Source organism: Blennius ocellaris (genome assembly GCF_963422515.1).
Source record: "Blennius ocellaris genome assembly, chromosome: 6".
In the NCBI taxonomy this organism is placed as follows: domain Eukaryota; kingdom Metazoa; phylum Chordata; class Actinopteri; order Blenniiformes; family Blenniidae; genus Blennius; species Blennius ocellaris.
In genome coordinates, this window is record NC_137655.1 from 25,900,098 (window position 1) to 25,918,892 (window position 18,795).

At 47.0% G+C, this 18,795-nt stretch overlaps 1 protein-coding gene across 6 annotated transcripts in view; it reads left to right on the plus strand.

The window, feature by feature from the left end:
• LOC308131317 (aryl hydrocarbon receptor-like) overlaps positions 1 to 18,795 on the plus strand; it is a 59,409-nt gene that overhangs the window by 36,283 nt on the left and 4,331 nt on the right. For all 6 annotated transcript variants that reach the window (XR_013936657.1, XR_013936658.1, XR_013936659.1 and 3 more), the window contains exons 3-10: positions 7,625 to 7,731; positions 9,114 to 9,203; positions 10,432 to 10,546; positions 13,405 to 13,529; positions 13,602 to 13,801; positions 14,525 to 14,634; positions 14,726 to 14,867; positions 16,233 to 17,796. Coding sequence is in view for 2 of the 6 variants with exons in the window: in XM_080498018.1 (XP_080354144.1) it covers positions 7,625 to 7,731; positions 9,114 to 9,203; positions 10,432 to 10,546; positions 13,405 to 13,529; positions 13,602 to 13,801; positions 14,525 to 14,634; positions 14,726 to 14,867; positions 16,233 to 17,796 (2,453 nt within the window). In the remaining 4 variants the exon portion in view is untranslated. The remainder of the gene's footprint in view (positions 1 to 7,624; positions 7,732 to 9,113; positions 9,204 to 10,431; positions 10,547 to 13,404; positions 13,530 to 13,601; positions 13,802 to 14,524; positions 14,635 to 14,725; positions 14,868 to 16,232; positions 17,797 to 18,795) is intronic.

Genomic DNA, 18,795 nt, shown 5'->3' on the forward strand with positions numbered 1-18,795 from the left:
AAATGAAGTGAAAGTGAAAATGCATTGTTTTTGCCTTGTTGTTTCAGAAGTGTTGTGTTTACACAGCAACTGTTGTTTTAATGTTCCCTTGTGCTGGTTTTGCTGGAGGACGTCTCTGCAACGGCCCCCCCGGGGTGTTGGGAGCTGGACCACACTCTGCTGACCATCGGGTGCATGGCAGTTTAGCAGATCGGTACATGAATGAGGTAGTGATTGGTTTAACCCACCAGAGAGGATTTGGACATTTAATCATTCGGTTGTTTCGTCAGTATCGGCACTGACAAGGTTTAAGTTTCATTTGGAATCTTCTGGTCGTTGCTCACTTGTCAAAGTCAACTCAACATAAAACAGGCTGCTGTTTTAGGTTGAGTGGATTTTCATGAGGTTGCGAAAGTGAAGGAGGAAATCAATCAGCAGCGTCAGAACCTCAGACCCTCAGACCCTCAGAACCTCAGAACCTCAGAACCTCAGAACCTCAGACCCTCAGACCCTCAGAACCTCAGACCCTCAGACCCTCAGAACCTCAGACCCTCAGAACCTCAGACCCTCAGACCCTCAGACCCTCAGAACCTCAGACCCTCAGAACCTCAGACCCTCAGAACCTCAGACCCTCAGAACCTCAGACCCTCAGACCCTCAGACCCTCAGAACCTCAGACCCTCAGACCCTCAGAACCTCAGACCCTCAGAACCTCAGACCCTCAGAACCTCAGACCCTCAGACCCTCAGACCCTCAGACCCTCAGACCCCCAGACCCACAGACCCCCCCTCAGCTCATTGGCTGCTGCTTCCTTCAAGCTCTGCCCTTTCCTGCACATCTGCGTGAGAACACAGATCTCTGTACAGGATCTACTGGAACTAAATGTTTTCAAATCAAGATAATATTCCCCTATGCATTGCTCGCATGCTTTATACTCGCTCCAAATCTGGCCGACCTCCAGCTCGTGACTGCATTTCTTCTTTCTCTCTTTCCTTTCAGCACCACAAGATTTTACTTTGAAGTTGATGCTGTGGGCAGATTAGTAGTTGTTTAATTTCCTTTCTCAAATGTGTTTATTTGATTCATACTTTACCTGAAACTCAGAGCTCATTGTCATGTAGTCTTGGCTGTAAAGAGCCAGGCGGCCCCTCACTCGATCACGGTGTGGTGAAAAGACGTGAAAATCTTGAAAAGCTGCCTTGCTCACCTGAGTGGCTGCGTTGTTTGCTCGGAGTCAGCCGTGCAGCCGAGACATGCTCTGCAACCACACTCAATCCCATAATGGCCTGTTCCTTGACTGGTGGAGCTTCAGCCTGGGGGGTGTCGCGTTACGGCGTCACCTAAAAACAAGCGGGAACGATTTGGGCCAGAATGTGGGGAGTCTGTACCATGTTTTGTCTCTTCGTCTTGTTTTGAAGAGGTGAAATCTGACTCGGGTCGTTGGGTTCAAACGGATTAACCACTGAGAGCAGCCCTCTTTGTTTAGACAGTGTCTGACTGTGAAGTTGCAGTGGCGCCTCCTGCTGGTCGCCCCGCTGCAGAAGACATGATGCCTGCAAAAACAACTTCAAACTACATAATGAGTGATCTTTGAACTCACTTGAAAGGAGCAAATAAGCAAAGAAATAATAACTCCCCCCTCGGTGGGAGAGAGGGGTTTCTTTCTCCAGCCTCCAGGTGATATAAAGATGCAAAAAAATGACTTCAAAATGAAGATTTAAAGAGGTGAAAGGTCACTGAATTAAAACAAAACTTTACATAAAGGCAAATGGAGCTGTGAGCTTCGGCTTCTTTCACCACTTGTGATGCGGAGGATGTGAACGGACCCTGCTGCTTCCCTGAAATCACTGAGGAGCCGTTTCCATGACGTTTCTCTGAGGAGAGTTTTAGTCATCCAGACCCTCCTCTGTCTTAGCAGAGTCTGACGGAGTTAAAACTTTGGTTCATCCTGGCCTTTCACTGACTCTACAGTTGTTATTCATACTTTGCTATGAGTTAAACAAAGAGCGACTATTAGGTGAACGTATTGCTGAGATGATATCACAGTAGAGAGACGCCCCCTGTTTCCACATTCAACCAGGAAGCTCCGTTTTTACAAGTAATGGAAGTCAGATGAATATTTGGCCCGTTTGGCTTCACGCTGTGATGCATTTGGCCTCGTTTCACCTTGGGTCTTGTGAACCACTTGTAATTATTTCATGCATTCCGCAAACTCTCGGAAAACGTCGTACCGATCGATTGGTGGGATCGTCTGCCGACGGCAGCGCGGGGAGCAGCGAGGCCGCCGGAAAAAATGTGCCCAGTTCACCAGTGGGGAAGGAAACCAGAATGAAAACAAACGGACAGCCACCGAGAGGCCCACTTGCTCACGCAAACACTGAACAGACCAAGGAAGAAAGGAGTCTTAGAGTCTCACCATCAGCGACGGGGTGTCTCGTCCTGTCCCCTCCTGGACAGGGAGGACGGCCAGCGGGGGGCCCAAGACACAACACGTCATGTGTTCACCTTCCTTTACACCTCAAGACACTCTTCTGTCACACATTTTCTCATTTTCTGCCAATTCGTTGGCAAGTCGGTGGTTTGATTGTGAGACCGCTGCCTAAACGCTCTGCAGGCCTGCTAATGAGGCGCCGGCCCTCCAGAAAGAAAGTTGCGTGACAGGACTGGACGGACGGGCTGGGAGAGGCTACATCCTGGGACTTTCCTGCAGTGGCTGTCGAGATAAGGGAAGCAAGCCCTCATGCCGGCTGTTGCTTACAACCCTCCCCCCTCCTCCTCCTCCTCCTCCTCCGCCCAATCGCAACCTCTCCTCCTGCTATCCCCCTTCTTCAACCGTGTGTGTGTGTGTGTGTGTGTGTGTGTGTGTGTGCGGATACGCTGCCTGCCAGATCAGTTTTCCGACAATGAGAAAGCTTGTCTTCTGGCAGCGGCCCAGCTATTGTTGGTCTTGGCCAAGTCTCGGCTGCAGACTAAAAAACTCGCTCTGCTTTTGTTTCTGCTCACGACTTCGCTTCCAATTTATAGCTTCAACGGGAGGCGTGTCTGTGTGCAGGAGGATCGCAAAGTCTGACCATAAATGTGTAAAGAAACCAAAGTAGTTTGACTGTGTGCACAGTGAGGACGTCCAGATGGAGCGTTTGATCTCGTCGAGCTGCTTCACTAATTCTGTCCTGAAACCTACAAGCTGCTTTTCCCATCCAAACTATGAGTGTGCAAATTACAACAGTAGATACACACAAGTGAAGGAAAAACAAAGTGAGACACTTTGTACAATCGAAAGCAGACGTGGAAAAGTTTCCATTGCTTTTATTTTGAAGGCTTCCCCATTTTCTTTGCGGTCCCGTGCGCCTGCTTTTGGCCTCACGGTTGTGTTTAGCGAGTGACACAGACGTTATCACGGCCAATCTGGGGGGTCTGCAAGAAATACCAGGTGGAGGACCTCCGTCACAGGGGAGGTTGTCGGGTCTCAATTTCATCTTTATTGAAATGAAAAAGTGAATATATGAAAATATTGGAAATTGGGACAATCGGGATCAAGTTAGCGAGCCTGTGAACGACACTTACGACACTTTTCTTTAATAAAATCCGAGTGTCTTTCATTGTTTTTATGACGTCATTTCTTGTGTCAGTAGTGCCTGAACCGGCCACATGGTGGTGTAGTTTGACATGTTGAGGTCTCCCAGGATGAGGCCAGGCCTTTCTGAGGGGCGTTGGCATGTTTTTTTCTCTCATGTGTGCACAAAGTCCTGCTCACCTGGTTTTTATGCTTTTGTTTCAGAAAAGTTTTGCATTTACACAGCAACTTTTTGACAACAGTGTTTTTTTTTTACAAGGGAACGGCAGAAATGCTGAAAACGATGAAGTTGGCACGCCAGGCCAAGAGTTGGCGCTGTTGGTTGTCGTCCAATAACCGGAGGGTTGGCGGTTTGAATCCCACGCTATCCAAGTCATTGTCGTTGTGCATCCCGACTTTAGATAAACTCATAAAGTATTTAGTCCTGATTTAAAACGACTAACTTGATATCGGTGGTTCCTCCCCTGGACTCCTGACCTCAGTCACACCGGTGCAGAGGATCATCGGAGTAAAACGGTTAAAAGAATCCCATAATAGGACACGTCCATGAATGCAGAGCAGATCCGGGCACCTTCCCATTGGTGCTTTTTGGACGTTCGTACAAGTGGGTGTATTTGCCTCCGTTCTGCTTTGATGCCATTACTTTTTTGAACCAGCGTCTCTTAGTGAAGCGAAGTGGCGGGGCTCTGGGGGGAAGGACTCAGGATGCACTGCTTCAAACCACTGACTCAGTGACGGTACAGATCTGTGGTTACCCTCCGAGCATGACGGGACATGCTGGGCTGCACGGAGCAAAACACTGAGTCGGGTTTCAGTCACGACTCGGCGAGTTTGGCTGCTGAGGTGCATCGTCGCCGCGCCGGCAGGGAGATGAAGGCCTGAGCCTAAAGCAAACAGGGAATTCATATTTCTGCTTCCTTCATGCAGATTGTGGTTGTTTTGCTGGCAGCTCCCAACGAGCACGCACACACACACACACACAGACTTGTCAGGTATTTTTTGTAATCCCTTACCTGGAAATGCTTGTCTAAACTGGCTTTGTTCTCTTGGTGGCGTGTTGTATTCCGCCAGGTGTCCTTTCAATTCAGGCTCTTTCAGAAGAAGCAGGCGAGGTTATTTCCAGGTTGGCTGATTATATTTTTAGATGACCCCTGAAGGAGCCTTTCAATGAATCACTGTTCAAAAAAGTGTTGCCGTTTGATTATGGCATATTACTTCTGACTCCTGGAAGCCACGCTGTCGCGGTTGGCCTGACGTGACCCCGCACTTAATCACATTTACTACCAAGAGCCCACATTGTTGCACCACATGTGACTTGAAAAAAACCCAGTTGCTTTTCAGATGATGTCGCCCCCTGCAGGCAAGGAGAGGCAACGACAGGAAGAGAATTTCTTTCTCCCATTTTTTCATTGACAACTATAAAATGTCATCAGTCGGGATGAAACATTAAGAAGACAGTGATGAGTCACAAAACATCACATTTTGTCTTTGTGCTCAACCTATCACAGCAGTGGGTTAATATCACATACATGAAGCGTCTCTCCAGTCCTTGTTCTACTCTCTTCAGTTTCAGGAGCTCAGCTCGCCTGCAGTCCTAGAAACATCCACTGCTGCTTGTATGTCAGACATTCTTCACGCGTTTCCAGCGACATCGTCTTTGCAGGTCTGATTCTAGCTGCTGCGTCCATCGGATGCAAGCGTTCACATTCCTGTGTGACAATTTGCTTCCAGACGATGAATCAGGCGGCCGTCCCGTCCCTCTCTCTGTGGACGAGGTGACAGACTGTCCTCGGGCCGCCGTCATGTGACTTTTCACCCCACAAAAGAGCCGTTATTCATCAGCCTCGCTTCACATGGTAACAAACATGCTTCTGTGTGCGACGTCGTCCTGGTTAAGAGAACGTTGCTGCTGATGAAGGGAGCTCATGTGGTCTGTCTGGGAGATTTATTGTCTCTGCAGACACATCCTGAAACCTGTCCTGAAAATATATTGTAAATGTCGATTTATTCATGAGAGATGATGCTTCTGTAATGCAAATGTGTGAAGGACCCGTGCAGAGTTACAGTCGTTCCACACTTTTCATATTTATATCTTTTTTTTTGCATTGAAATCATTTTTCATAGAAAGAAACACAACATGGATAATATCTTTGAAATCAAATTGAAGGTAAAGAGAACAGGTGGAAAAACACACTGGTCAACATTCCTTTATTGTAACACATATAACAACATTATCATTCAGAACCCTTTAGATTAGCTTTAGCTTAGCTTTACATTATTTTTACATTAGCTTTAGATTAGCTGAACATTAGCTTTACATTAGCTTTAGATTAACTTTACATTAGCTTTAGATTAGCTTTACATTATTTTACATTAGCTTTACATTAGCTTTAGATTAACTTTAGATTAGCTTTAGATTAGCTTAATATTAGCTTTACATTAACTTTACATTAGCTTTACATTAACTTTAGATTAACTTTACATTAGCTTTAGATTAGCTTTACATTAGCTTTAGATTAACTTTACATTAGCTTTAGATTAGCTTAACATTAACTTTAGATTAACTTTACATTAGCTTTACATTAGCTTTAGATTAACTTTACATTAGCTTTAGATTAACTTTACATTAGCTTTAGATTAGCTTTACATTAACTTTAGATTAACTTTACATTAGCTTTACATTAGCTTTAGATTAACTTTACATTAGCTTTAGATTAGCTTAACATTAACTTTAGATTAACTTTACATTAGCTTTACATTAGCTTTAGATTAACTTTACATTAGCTTTAGATTAGCTTTAGATTAGCATTAGATTAGCTCTCCAGCCATCTTAAAGGTGTACAGGAGGATTTTCCCGAATTTTAGGAAAGACCCGCCCTCTCCACCTTTTGAAAAAATGCACATGCGCAACGTTCTCCCTGCTCCGAGACGGAACGCCTACTAGAACGTGTAGAGAGACGTGACGAGCCCAGTTCTCCTCGTGCACGCTCTGTTTACAAGTCACAAGTCGGCGTCGCTCACACAAGCCGTAATAACAACTGACGATGCAAATTACAAAACAAACTAATCAACCCTGGAAAGTTACAATCTAGACGTAGAGAACTTTACTGGAAGTGATTTGAAATGGATTTCTCCAAATAGAAGCCAAACTTTCCCTGTGGAGTAGAAACGTGGCGACTGAAGCGTCAGAGGGAAGCCCAACCTGGGCTTTCAGCGCCATCGTGTGAAACAATCTCCCAGAAACACTCTGGTCTTGTTTCTCTCTTCCTTTAGAAGCCTTTCTCTTCTTCTCATACACTTCCAAGACACTTTCTCTTGCGACCCTCTGCCATTTTCAAAGTACCCGGTGAGAACTGCGAGCTAGCTGAAGGCGGAGCTCACCATAGACACCTGAAAGCGCGCATGTGCAGAAAGTGAAAACTAATAGATCCACGCTACCTGGGGACGAGCACGTACGACGGCCTGACGTCATAGATCACCAGAATGATTGACACTTGGGAGGACCAATAGTCTTGATGATCCACCCGGAAGAAGAACATCCTCCTGTACATCTTTAAGTCTATTTTGGCCAGTTTGAGTCAATCCCAGTTCATCACAGGGAAAAAGCAGATTTATAGTCGCCAGTATCGTCACACACACACACACACACACACACACACACACACACACACACACACACACACACACACACACACACACACACACACACACACACACACACACACACACACACACACACACACACACACACACACCTTGATTCATATCCACAGCAGCAGGGTTCAAGCTGTGTTTGAGTAAAGTTTGTGTCATTATGTAAAATGTGATTTAAAACAACAGTCACTGGTTGCAGTGCTCAGTCAGTGATCATCATAGGAATCAATTCACAATAAAGGTGCAGAAAGTTGCTCCACAGACAGACGTAAAGTGAAGCTTGTAGCTACCAACGGATAAAGACTCCATCTGTATCGTCCCTCGGCCTTCTGGTTTCCACACGTTGAAAGATCAACTGGACTTTGTGTACGAGCAGATCGCAAGCATTTTATTAATGTCCTGCCTTCTCTGTGTGCAGCAACCATAAAGAGCAACAGCAGCAGTGTGGCGATTCCTGCAGTGAACGGCCAGAACAGAAACAACATCAGTGCAGCTCCGTTGTCTGAAGGAGAGCTCCTCATGCAGGTAAACACATCCTGTCTTCACCTCATTGTCTATGGATTGTTTTCCTGTTTCACTGAGGAAATGTCCCTGTGTACGCTGGATTACTGTGATACTGCACCACCTTGTCGTGTATGTCTTCTCTACACGGAAGTCACAACACAAGTCGCAACCAGACGAAGGGTAGATTTCCTCAGAGTAGCGACAAACTCTTGAGACTCTGAGATCCTGCTGATGCTGCATGAGAGCCAGCAAACCAGCAGTCCAGTATCGGCCCCGTGTTCCGGTACCAACGTCACTCATGGAGCGGAAATCTCCCGATCCAACGTGAGGAGATTTCTGATCTGATTTCTGACGAGTTACCAAAAAGAGCAGTACATTTTGACCCCACAAATTGCACTTTATTCCAGGTTGCGGTGCAGCTGGTGGGCCGGCGGGGCCTGCTGCTGCATGTGATACGCTGGGATGATGAAAACAATATTATTTGTGGTCAATACAAGCATTTACGGAAATGATAATGTTCTTTACTGTTGATATTTGTCGCCTCTAGTTTACACTTTGCGGCCTCCAGTGGCCAGGCTTCAGGGCTCCATCTGATCGGCTTCATCCTGTACAGCGTCACACCATATCTAGAAATGTGCACTATATTGTGCAGTTGACCAGCATTAGCAGTTCCCTTCATGCAGTGGTCCAGTGAGCACTTCTAGGACTGGACATCTACGCAAACAGACGACCGCCAGCGCCTCGTCCTCTGTCGTGTCAAGAGTCGTGCTGGAGAGCAGCCGGTCAGCTGAGCAGCCGGTCAGCTGAGCAGCTGCTCTCGCTGCCACTCAGACGCTGTTTGTTTGATCCACATCAGGAGGAAGTCCTGCTGCCTGGCAGGTGAGGCGGCCAGAACGCCGCCACGCTTCATGCCTCCTCACAAAACCAGCACCTTGCGCCTTGTTTGCTGAGGCGCCGGGTCCTGCGTCACCACGCCATGTGGTGATTGCAGAGGCAGCTGCAGAACATGTGTCTGCAGAGCGTCGGCCACTTTGATGGTGAATTTCAGGACATTTTCACAAGTCTTCACTCTGATTTGAGGGTGAAAAAGCCGTGTGAGATTTGTCAAAAATGGGCCAGTGGGGGCCACGAGGTTAAGCTTGAGACGGGAAGGTTGCTGGTTTGAATCCCTGGAGTCTTCAGTGAGGAAAGTCAGTTAAATAGTAGCTGCTCCTGCATTCACATGACAAATCAATGATTTTCTTCTGTCGATTTCAAACAAAAATGACAATTTGTTTGAACTGATTGCCGTCCAAACCTTTAATTCCAGGATGGTTAAAAACACTCATAATATTATGGTTGTCATGAAAAACCTTTGTGTACGTTTCGAGCAATTCTAATGTGTGGGGTGGTTTCCTCTACAGGCGCTAAACGGCTTCGTGACGGTGGTCACCTCGGACGGTTTGGTCTTCTATTCCTCCACCAACATCAAAGATTACCTGGGATTCCATCAGGTGAGATTCTGCAGGAGCAACAACAGGAAGCGCTGGAAAAATGGAATAAAACCCAAACGGGACAGAAATGGACTGTAGTCTGTGAAAAGAGAAGCGAAAAGAGGGTTTGAAATTCACTTTTGAGAAGAAATTGTGTCACATTGGTGGGCTGGTACTCTGTTACAGTTATTAAAAATACTCTGGTAAAGTACAGAGGATTTTTCTTAAATGTTGGTTACTTTTTTGCATTAAAATGTCTTGAAATACTACATTTAACAGGTTTCTCAGAATAACAACAGGGTACATAAAAAGGCCCATTTACTCTGCAAAGAGTTCAAGTGAAAATGCAAAACTTCCGTTGTGTTCTGGGAGTCGTTTCCATGACAACGGTGCTCGGAGCCACTGCAAACACAACTTATCAGCTCCCAATGTGGGCTCCCTCACCTTGTGGAAACACTCTGGACAATAACTACGTTTACTCCCAGATTCTCCTGGTATTTGGTGCTTTTATTTTGACAGTCACTGTAATAACAATCCAACTCAGTCTGTCGGCGAGAATGTGTGTGTTCTCCCGCCATTAATGTTCATAGCTCATTGTTCTCAGGATGCATTTGTGTGTGTCCTCATTACAAAAACAATCCACAGCACCACCTTGTGGCCCGACATGCTCACTGCATCATTTTCAGAACGACGTCGTGTAAATGCAAAACGTTTCTGAAACAAACGCTACGCATTCTCACTTGAACCCACAACAATGATTGATTCTCTAACAAATGTAAATATTGATTGATTCTAAATATATAGTTAAAATGGAAGTATACGACAGTATTTTCTCTTATAAACATAAATGCAACTTTTTTTAAACACATATTGTAAATTGTACTTCAATATAGTGAAATTACTGATAAAGGTTTATTAATGTTGTATTAATGTTGTAACTTGGAGAAAAATCTGTCGGGACCAATAATGACTTTGTTTGTAAAAAAAGAATTTGAACTGCTGTCAGGTATTTGTGAATCGGCAACAAAACATCCTATTTTAGTGTCTCAGGCTTTTACAACACTAGTTGGCATTTTTGTAGCTTAAACAACTATTGAACAATCACACTTCAATCTGAGATAAATGATCATGAGATTGTGCCCCAAAGACGTGTTTGGGAAATGTTGTGGTCTGTGGACGTCAGTTTGACCAGATGAATATTGACGTCGTTCAACATGTCTGTGTGACGTGGTTGTGATTGTTCCTCCAGTCGGACGTGATTCACCAGAGCGTGTTCGACCTCATCCACACCGACGACCGCTCGTTGTTCAGGGAGCAGCTCCACTTCGCCCTGAACCCTCCTCCTCTCTCCGGGGACAAAGAGGGTGAGCAAACTTCACTTCACTTCTTTGTGACGAAGCTTCACCTCTTAGCAGGTCGTTTGTTTACTTACTGTTGTCTTACCGTCGAGACGGGACATCTGATGTCTCAGCGGGAATTTTTAACAAGCTTAACCTCAAGCCCTGTATTATGTCTAGAACTGAATAACTATTATCTACAGACTTACGTTTCTTTAAATCATTGTTGTTGTTGTTTTTAGCTCAGAGACAGATTCTAAATGAAGTACGGTGAAAAGTGTCGCAGCAGGACGTTAATGAAGATCCACGTCTGTAAAGAAGAAAGCACACGTCACGTTTAATTCAGGCCGTTTGCACGACAACGACTACGAGTGTATCTGCAAAACTTTCTTCACAGTCGGGTTTTGTTAAGTTTTTAATCCGGCTCTCAAGGTGGAAAGTTTCTTTCCCTCCTGCAGAGCCTGGAGGATATTTAGTCCGTTAGTCCCCCCCCACCCCCCTCCAGCCCTTGTAAACAAACATGGCGCTCAGTCTTGTAGTTCTATCCTTCATATCAGTAGTTTAATAGTTGAGACTCACCCTGATGGCGTCTGATGCCTCGTCAGTCCATGTGGATGTCAGCTTCCCTCCGTTTTCTTCATGTTTCTAGCTTGGTTTCATTACCAAATCAAGCAACAGCGCCCTCCTGTGGCCCGGCAGACTAACTCCATCGTTGTCCCTGTGGGCGCTGCTGCAGTGGAAACACTCCGATTAGGTGTTAAAGGACCATATTGTGTATATTTCATGTTCCAGTCCCTCCTCTGCTCATGTGGATAAGAATGTGTCTGATCCAGTAGAAACACTCACAACTAGTGAAATTCTAGTTATTTCTTGGACTGAGCTGACGTCACCCCCTGGGTGACGTAGCCAGCAGCTCACCTGGTAGTTGTAGTAATGTACTGACACATCTCGGCCCTCCTTAGTCTTTATTGTGGGAATAGCAGCAGGTTTCAAGAGGAGCTTCTGAGGAAGTCCAGTTTCAAAGTACCGTAGTTCTGGAAGCTTCTTTGGTGAAGAGTCGCTCACAAACAAACATTGTTTGTGGAAAACAACAACAAGTCCAGTCACATTGGCCGCTGTGCTTCTTCTTCCACAAGACAAATAGTGAGGAACCATACTGGTACCTGAAAACACATTTTCTCCAGTGGACATGAAGGTGAAAACACATTTTCTCCAGTGGACATGGTGGTGAAAACACATTTTCTCCAGTGGACATGATGGTGAAAACACATTTTCTCCAGTGGACATGATGGTGAAAACACATTTTCTCCAGTGGACATGATGGTGAAAACACATTTTCTCCAGTGGACATGAAGGTGAAAACACATTTTCTCCAGTGGACATGAAGGTGAAAACACATTTTCTCCAGTGGACATGGTGGTGAAAACACATTTTCTCCAGTGGACATGATGGTGAAAACACATTTTCTCCAGTGGACATGAAGGTGAAAACACATTTTCTCCAGTGGACATGAAGGTGAAAACACATTTTCTCCAGTGGACATGAAGGTGAAAACACATTTTCTCCAGTGGACATGAAGGTGAAAACACATTTTCTCCAGTGGACATGAAGGTGAAAACACATTTTCTCCAGTGGACATGAAGGTGAAAACACATTTTCTCCAGTGGACATGAATGTGAAAACACATTTTCTCCAGTGGACATGAATGTGAAAACACATTTTCTCCAGTGGACATGAAGGTGAAAACACATTTTCTCCAGTGGACATGAAGGTGAAAACACATTTTCTCCAGTGGACATGAAGGTGAAAACACATTTTCTCCAGTGGACATGAAGGTGAAAACACATTTTCTCCAGTGGACATGAAGGTGAAAACACATTTTCTCCAGTGGACATGAAGGTGAAAACACATTTTCTCCAGTGGACATGAAGGTTAAAACACATTTTCTCCAGTGGACATGATGGTGAAAACACATTTTCTCCAGTGGACATGATGGTGAAAACACATTTTCTCCAGTGGACATGAAGGTGAAAACACATTTTCTCCAGTGGACATGAAGGTGAAAACACATTTTCTCCAGTGGACATGAAGGTGAAAACACATTTTCTCCAGTGGACATGAAGGTTAAAACACATTTTCTCCAGTGGACATGAAGGTTAAAACACATTTTCTCCAGTGGACATGAAGGTGAAAACACATTTTCTCCAGTGGACATGAAGGTTAAAACACATTTTCTCCAGTGGACATGAAGGTGAAAACACATTTTCTCCAGTGGACATGAAGGTGAAAACACATTTTCTCCAGTGGACATGAAGGTTAAAACACATTTTCTCCAGTGGACATGATGGTGAAAACACATTTTCTCCAGTGGACATGAAGGTGAAAACACATTTTCTCCAGTGGACATGAAGGTGAAAACACATTTTCTCCAGTGGACATGAAGGTGAAAACAGATGTGGAACAACAAAAACAGCAGTTCAATGTGAAGCAGCAGAGACTGAGAGAGCAGAGAAGAGGCTCCTTGGCACATTGGTGGGCGTGTGTTGTTTTGGTTTCTCCTCATGTCAATCTTCCTGGAGGCGGGGCTTCTCCAGCTCTGTGACGTCATCAAATAGAATCAAGGTGTTGAGCTCCCCCACCAGGTAGAACAGAGAAACATCACTGTGAACTCAAGCTGGAGGGAATCACTGAAAAAAACACTTTGGTGATGTATATGAACCTCAAATAACACTTTTATGATGTTTAAAGACCATAAAAGTCGATTTAGTAGAATATGGGTCCTTTAATTTAAACAGGCTTTAAACTCCAGGCCTCAGCAGAGGTCAGGAGGTGATCCAGTGGTCCTGTTGGAGGAGTGACGGTGTTCATGGTGTTTTCTCCGTCAGGCTCCGCCCTGCACAACACGGTGACGTACCAGCCGGAGCAGCTTCCTCCTGAAAACTCCTCCTTCCTGGAGAGAAGCTTCGTGTGCCGCTTCCGCTGCCTCCTGGACAACTCCTCCGGCTTTCTGGTGAGTTTCCCCCACATTCGGCTCCACCGTGACGCCGGAGCCTCTCTCAAGCCCCGCGCTGCTCCTCGCCAGGCTCTGAAGTTCCAGGGTCGACTGAAGTACCTCCACGGCCAGAGCTTCGTGAACGGCAGCGGCGGCGCCAAGCCTCAGCTGGCCCTCTTCACCATCGCCATGCCCGTCCAGCAGCCGTCCATCGTGGAGATCCGGGCCAAGATGCTGCTCTTCCAGACCAAACACCAGCTGGACTTCACGCCGTCGGGCATCGACATCAGGTCAGGAAGACTTTGTCCCTCGTTGCTCCGAGCTCTGCTGGGACTCCTTGGTTTGGGAAACCTTCAATCTGGTGGGCAGTGAGGTTTTTATGTTTTATTCTGCAGGAGCAGGAGGGATTGTGATTTTAAACTGTCACGTTTTACTCCTCATCTTATTCACCTTTTTTGTTCTCATTTGAATTTCCTTTATGAACATTTGATCTTTTGGGTATTCACTTTTACTCTTAGAAAGTTTCAGTTTTAATTAAAAGCCTATTAATTCCTGCATTTTTATTCTTTACAATATTATTTTCATCTTGAATATTTTCATTTTTATTCTCAATATTTTGTCTTTTTCTAATTTACTTTACTGGGATACTTTTTCTTCACTTTATTGTCCTAATGTTTGTAGTTTTCTCATTATTTAAATAGTTTTTTCTTTATTTGTATGTTTCTCCCAACAACTTCTATTTACTTTTAGTCATACATTTCTATCCCGTAAATGTGTATCTTCATGCACAACGATTCACACTTTTGTTTTTATTCCAATAATCGTTTTCGTGACGCCATAAAAAGGATTTTTTTTGCTCAACATTTCAACTTTTTCTCCAGGAATTCAAAGAAACAGAAATCCCACCTGCTTAATTTCCTGCTGTTTCCCTCGAGTTTCAAGCTAATCCGTCGTAGTCTCGTCTCATTCTGCACAAATCATTAATATAATCTTTTTCTCTTTTGTCTTTTCAGAGGGAAAATCATTTTAGGCTACTCTGAGATTGAACTGTGTATAAAAGGCTCCGGATACCAGTTCATCCACGCAGCTGACATGATGTACTGTGCCGACATGCACATGCGCAGTAGGTTTTCTCCTTCACACTCAATATTACCGTTGATTTCTAAGTTCTAGTGACAAGCTGCTGATGCGTACGTCTCCTGCTTCTGCCACAGTGATTAAAACCGGAGAGACGGGCCTGACGGTGTTCAGGCTGCTGACCAAGTCGGGGAGTTGGGTGTGGGTGAAGTCCAACGCCAAGCTGATCTTCAAAGGAGGACGACCCGACTTCATCATCGCATATCAGAGAGCTTTATCGTGAGTGATAACCTGAACCCCTCCACTGGTCCTCTGTTGTAAAACAAATAATAACGATGACAATCATGTCACACCTCTTTGAAATCCGGCTTTATGAGCAGAGGGCAGCGTCAGGGTGACGTCCACACAATAATATAAACATATATAACAAAACATAAACAAACCCATGTAAACGAAAAGCTCAACCTTCCACCATTCTCAAACCCACGTGAATGAATGTGTTTCTTTCACTGTGCGCGGAATTGAAATATAATACAAAGTTGTTTTCATAAATTAAGATCTAATTCATGATTTCAAAAATGACAATGAAAAACACATCCTAGAGGATCAAATTCCTCAAAGCCTCCATTGTGCCTGCGGGAAAGTCCAAAACACTTCAGGGGAGATATTTTGCACTTTTGTGACTTTTTAAAATCACTATATCAAATTCAAAATAAATGTAATAAGACAAGTTACAAAAAGGATGATAAACTCTAACCTGATTGTGATCTGAGCTAGTCTGGTTTGTTTACTTTCACTATTTCCTTTTCATGGGCTTCCAGATGTTTCCACAACAGTTCCAGTCGCTCACTCTGTCACACGTTCCACTAGTTGTCAGAACAAACTTTAATAAAGGCAAAAGACCCGTTTGCACAAAAGATTTTCACGTTTTCGTTTCAGAAAAGTGTCACGTTCTGAAAACAATGTCCGTTTATACGGAAACATCAGAGTTTCAACATGTCAGGCCACAAGTGGGCTTGTTGGTTGTGTTTGTAATGAAACCACACACACACATGAACGCAGAGAACAAAACACTCAACACTCAACTGGAGAACGCCGACGTTCTCGTGGGCAGACGCTCCAGTTGGATTGTTGTTACGGTGACTGTCGAACTAAAACTAAACTGGCCTGGGAGTGGTGACACTCTGGAGACGCCATGTTTGTTGGGGCCCATCGACTCGTGCAGGAGCAGGACCGTTGGAGCGGAGCACAGCAGGGGCGTTGCTGCCGCTTCCACTGGGTTCTCCAGATGCTTCACCTTGGCAGCCATTTTCAAAAAGTTGCATTTTCACCGTTGTGTAATTGGATCCTTTCTTTTTCATCTGAACACTTTGTGTGACTGAGGCCAGAACCACAAGCTCTAATAGAGAAAATTAAAATGAGAAACTATATAAAGTCAACATGCGCAAGAGATTCCAGTAAAAAGCTCCAGGTTGAAGTGTCGTCCAGGTCAATTCAAATATCCGTGTTTAGCTTTGTACGTTGTTCAGGCCTGCAGGTCCAACAGACACAGACCCGTGTCGTCCCTCCTGCCGCCAGGCTGTCAGCAGGGTTAGCATGTGGCGTCGGACGCTGTGTTTTGATGAGGCTGCTGCTGTGTCGCAGGAACCCCGAGGGCGAGGCCTACCTGCGCCAGCGGCACCTGCAGCTCCCCTTCAGCTTCACCACGGGCGAGGGCGTCCTCTACAACACCAACCCCACCATGGACATCACGCAGCTGAAGTTCAGCAAGATGCTGGACGACGGCGGCGTTCCGAAGAAGGCGACGCCCAGCTCCCTGCTGGACTGCTTCCTCAGTCAGGACGAGATGATCTACTCGCAGGCGCCGGAGGCGCCGCTGCCGGTGGACCAGGCGTTCATGGACAGCCGGGCGCTGCTCAGCGTGGCCAGCAACTCGTGGCAGGGGTCCGCCGACGCCGCAAACAACCCCGTGGTGGTGAAAGAGGAGGCCAAGCAGTCGGTGACGGCTCTGATCGACAGCCTGGAGAAGATGGTGGACGCCGGCGATTTCGGCGGCGTCCTGCAGGACCTGGACGTGGACGACGAGGCGCTGATGGAGCTGGAGACCACCCTGAAGGGCCTGGGCCAGCGGGACGAGCAGCAGGGCAGCGTGGCGGCCCACCTGGACAGCGTCCTCACCAACGACCTGTTCGACTACATCGAGGGCGTTTTGTTCAAGGAGAAGGCGGAGGACTGCCTGAACCCCGTGGCCCCCGGCTGCCTGGCCGGGGTCCGCCAGCAGGACTTCCCCATGGAGCCCCCCTTCCCCGAGGTCTGTGAGCCTCAGATGTTCCACTCTGCGAAGCCGGGTCCAATGAACGGCCTCTTCCCTCCCCAGCAGGGCGTGGTCAGCGGAGGGGGCGGGGCCGGGCCCAGCGGCGTCCAGTCTGCTGCCATTTTCACTCAGAAACTGTCTCACCAGGGCCCCCTGGGCCCCCTGGGCCCCCTGGGGCCTCCGGCCGCCAGCAACCTGCCGCCCATTCAGCAGCTGCAGCTGCAGGACATCTTCAGCCCGTCCATCGAGCTGCCGGAGCTCACCGTCCCCCCGACCGACGGCTCGTCCCGCCTGCAGTCCTGCAGGCAGGCGTCCGTCGGTCACGCGGGCGTCGCACCAGCAAACCAGCTGCTGCCGCATCCAAACACTCTGCAGGCCTCTGCTGGGAACACGCTGCTGCTGCAGCCCCCGTACAGCGACCTCCTACCGCCCCCCAATTTGAATTCCTCTAACGTGCCCGCCCCCTTCTCGGTACCGTGTGTGCAGGAGAGCCTCCAGTGGCCGCAGACGGCGCTGCAGCGGCAGAACAGACACGACAAGATGTTGCCATTCCAAAGCCCAGAGAGTCAGACCTTGCAGGGTGCGGACTTCTTCGCGAGGAGCGTCCCCGGACTGAACCACATCCGGCAGCAGCAGCAGCAGGGGGCGCCGGCGGGGGCCCACGTGGCCCAGAGCAGCTGTATGTTCTCCTCCAGTCCCTCGCTGGGCAACGCCCTGGCCCAGCCGGGCCCGGCCGGCCCGCGGGGGGGAAACACCTACCAGAACCAGAGCCCCCCACAGGGGTCCTGCTACTACCAGTGGGGCAGCAGCGAGCCGGTGGTGGGCACGTCGGCCATCAGCCAGGACAACGCCAGCATCAGCCCGCTGACCGCCGCCGCCAGCAGGCCGGTGCAGGTAAGGACCCGACGCCTCGAGGTTCCTCTCGTGTTGTAAGGTCGCGTGTTTGAACCCGTCCAGCTCTGAACCTCAGAGCCTCCTTATCACGACCTTTGAAGTGAAAAGTCTTGTGTTTCAATGACGTTTTGGACTGTGGCCATTTGCATTCAAAAGGCGCAAACACTGAAAGTGATGTAGTTAGAATGGCGGTGATGTAGTTAGAAGGGCGGTGATGTCGTTAGAATGGCGGTGATGTAGTTAGAAGGGCGGTGATGTAGTTAGAATGGCGGTGATGTAGTTAGAAGGGCGGTGATGTCGTTAGAATGGCGGTGATGTAGTTAGAATGGCGGTGATGTAGTTAGAAGGGCGGTGATGTCGTTAGAATGGCGGTGATGTAGTTAGAAGGGCGGTGATGTAGTTAGAATGGCGGTGATGTAGTTAGAATGGCGGTGATGTAGTTAGAAGGGCGGTGATGTCGTTAGAATGGCGGTGATGTAGTTAGAAGGGCGGTGATGTCGTTAGAATGGCGGTGATGTAGTTAGAATGGCGGTGATGTAGTTAGAAGGGCGGTGATGTAGTTAGAATGGCGGTGATGTAGTTAGAATGGCGGTGATGTCGTTAGAAGGGCGGTGATGTAGTTAGAAGGGCGGTGATGTAGTTAGAAGGGCGGTGATGTAGTTAGAAGGGCGGTGATGTCGTTAGAATGGCGGTGATGTAGTTAGAAGGGCGGTGATGTAGTTAGAAGGGCGGTGATGTAGTTAGAATGGCGGTGATGTAGTTAGAAGGGCGGTGATGTAGTTAGAAGGGCGGTGATGTCGTTAGAATGGCGGCCACTAGTGGGCACTGTTGGTCTGTAGTGAAAGAACATGCAGGCAGAGAACAAAACGTTTTTAACGTCAGCAGTGGGAGAAAACGGACATTCTAGTGGACAGACGGACAGTTGGATGGTTATTATGATGACCTTCAAAATAAAAGTGTTGTCCACTGGGGAGGAAATGTTATTATTGCATTCAAGGT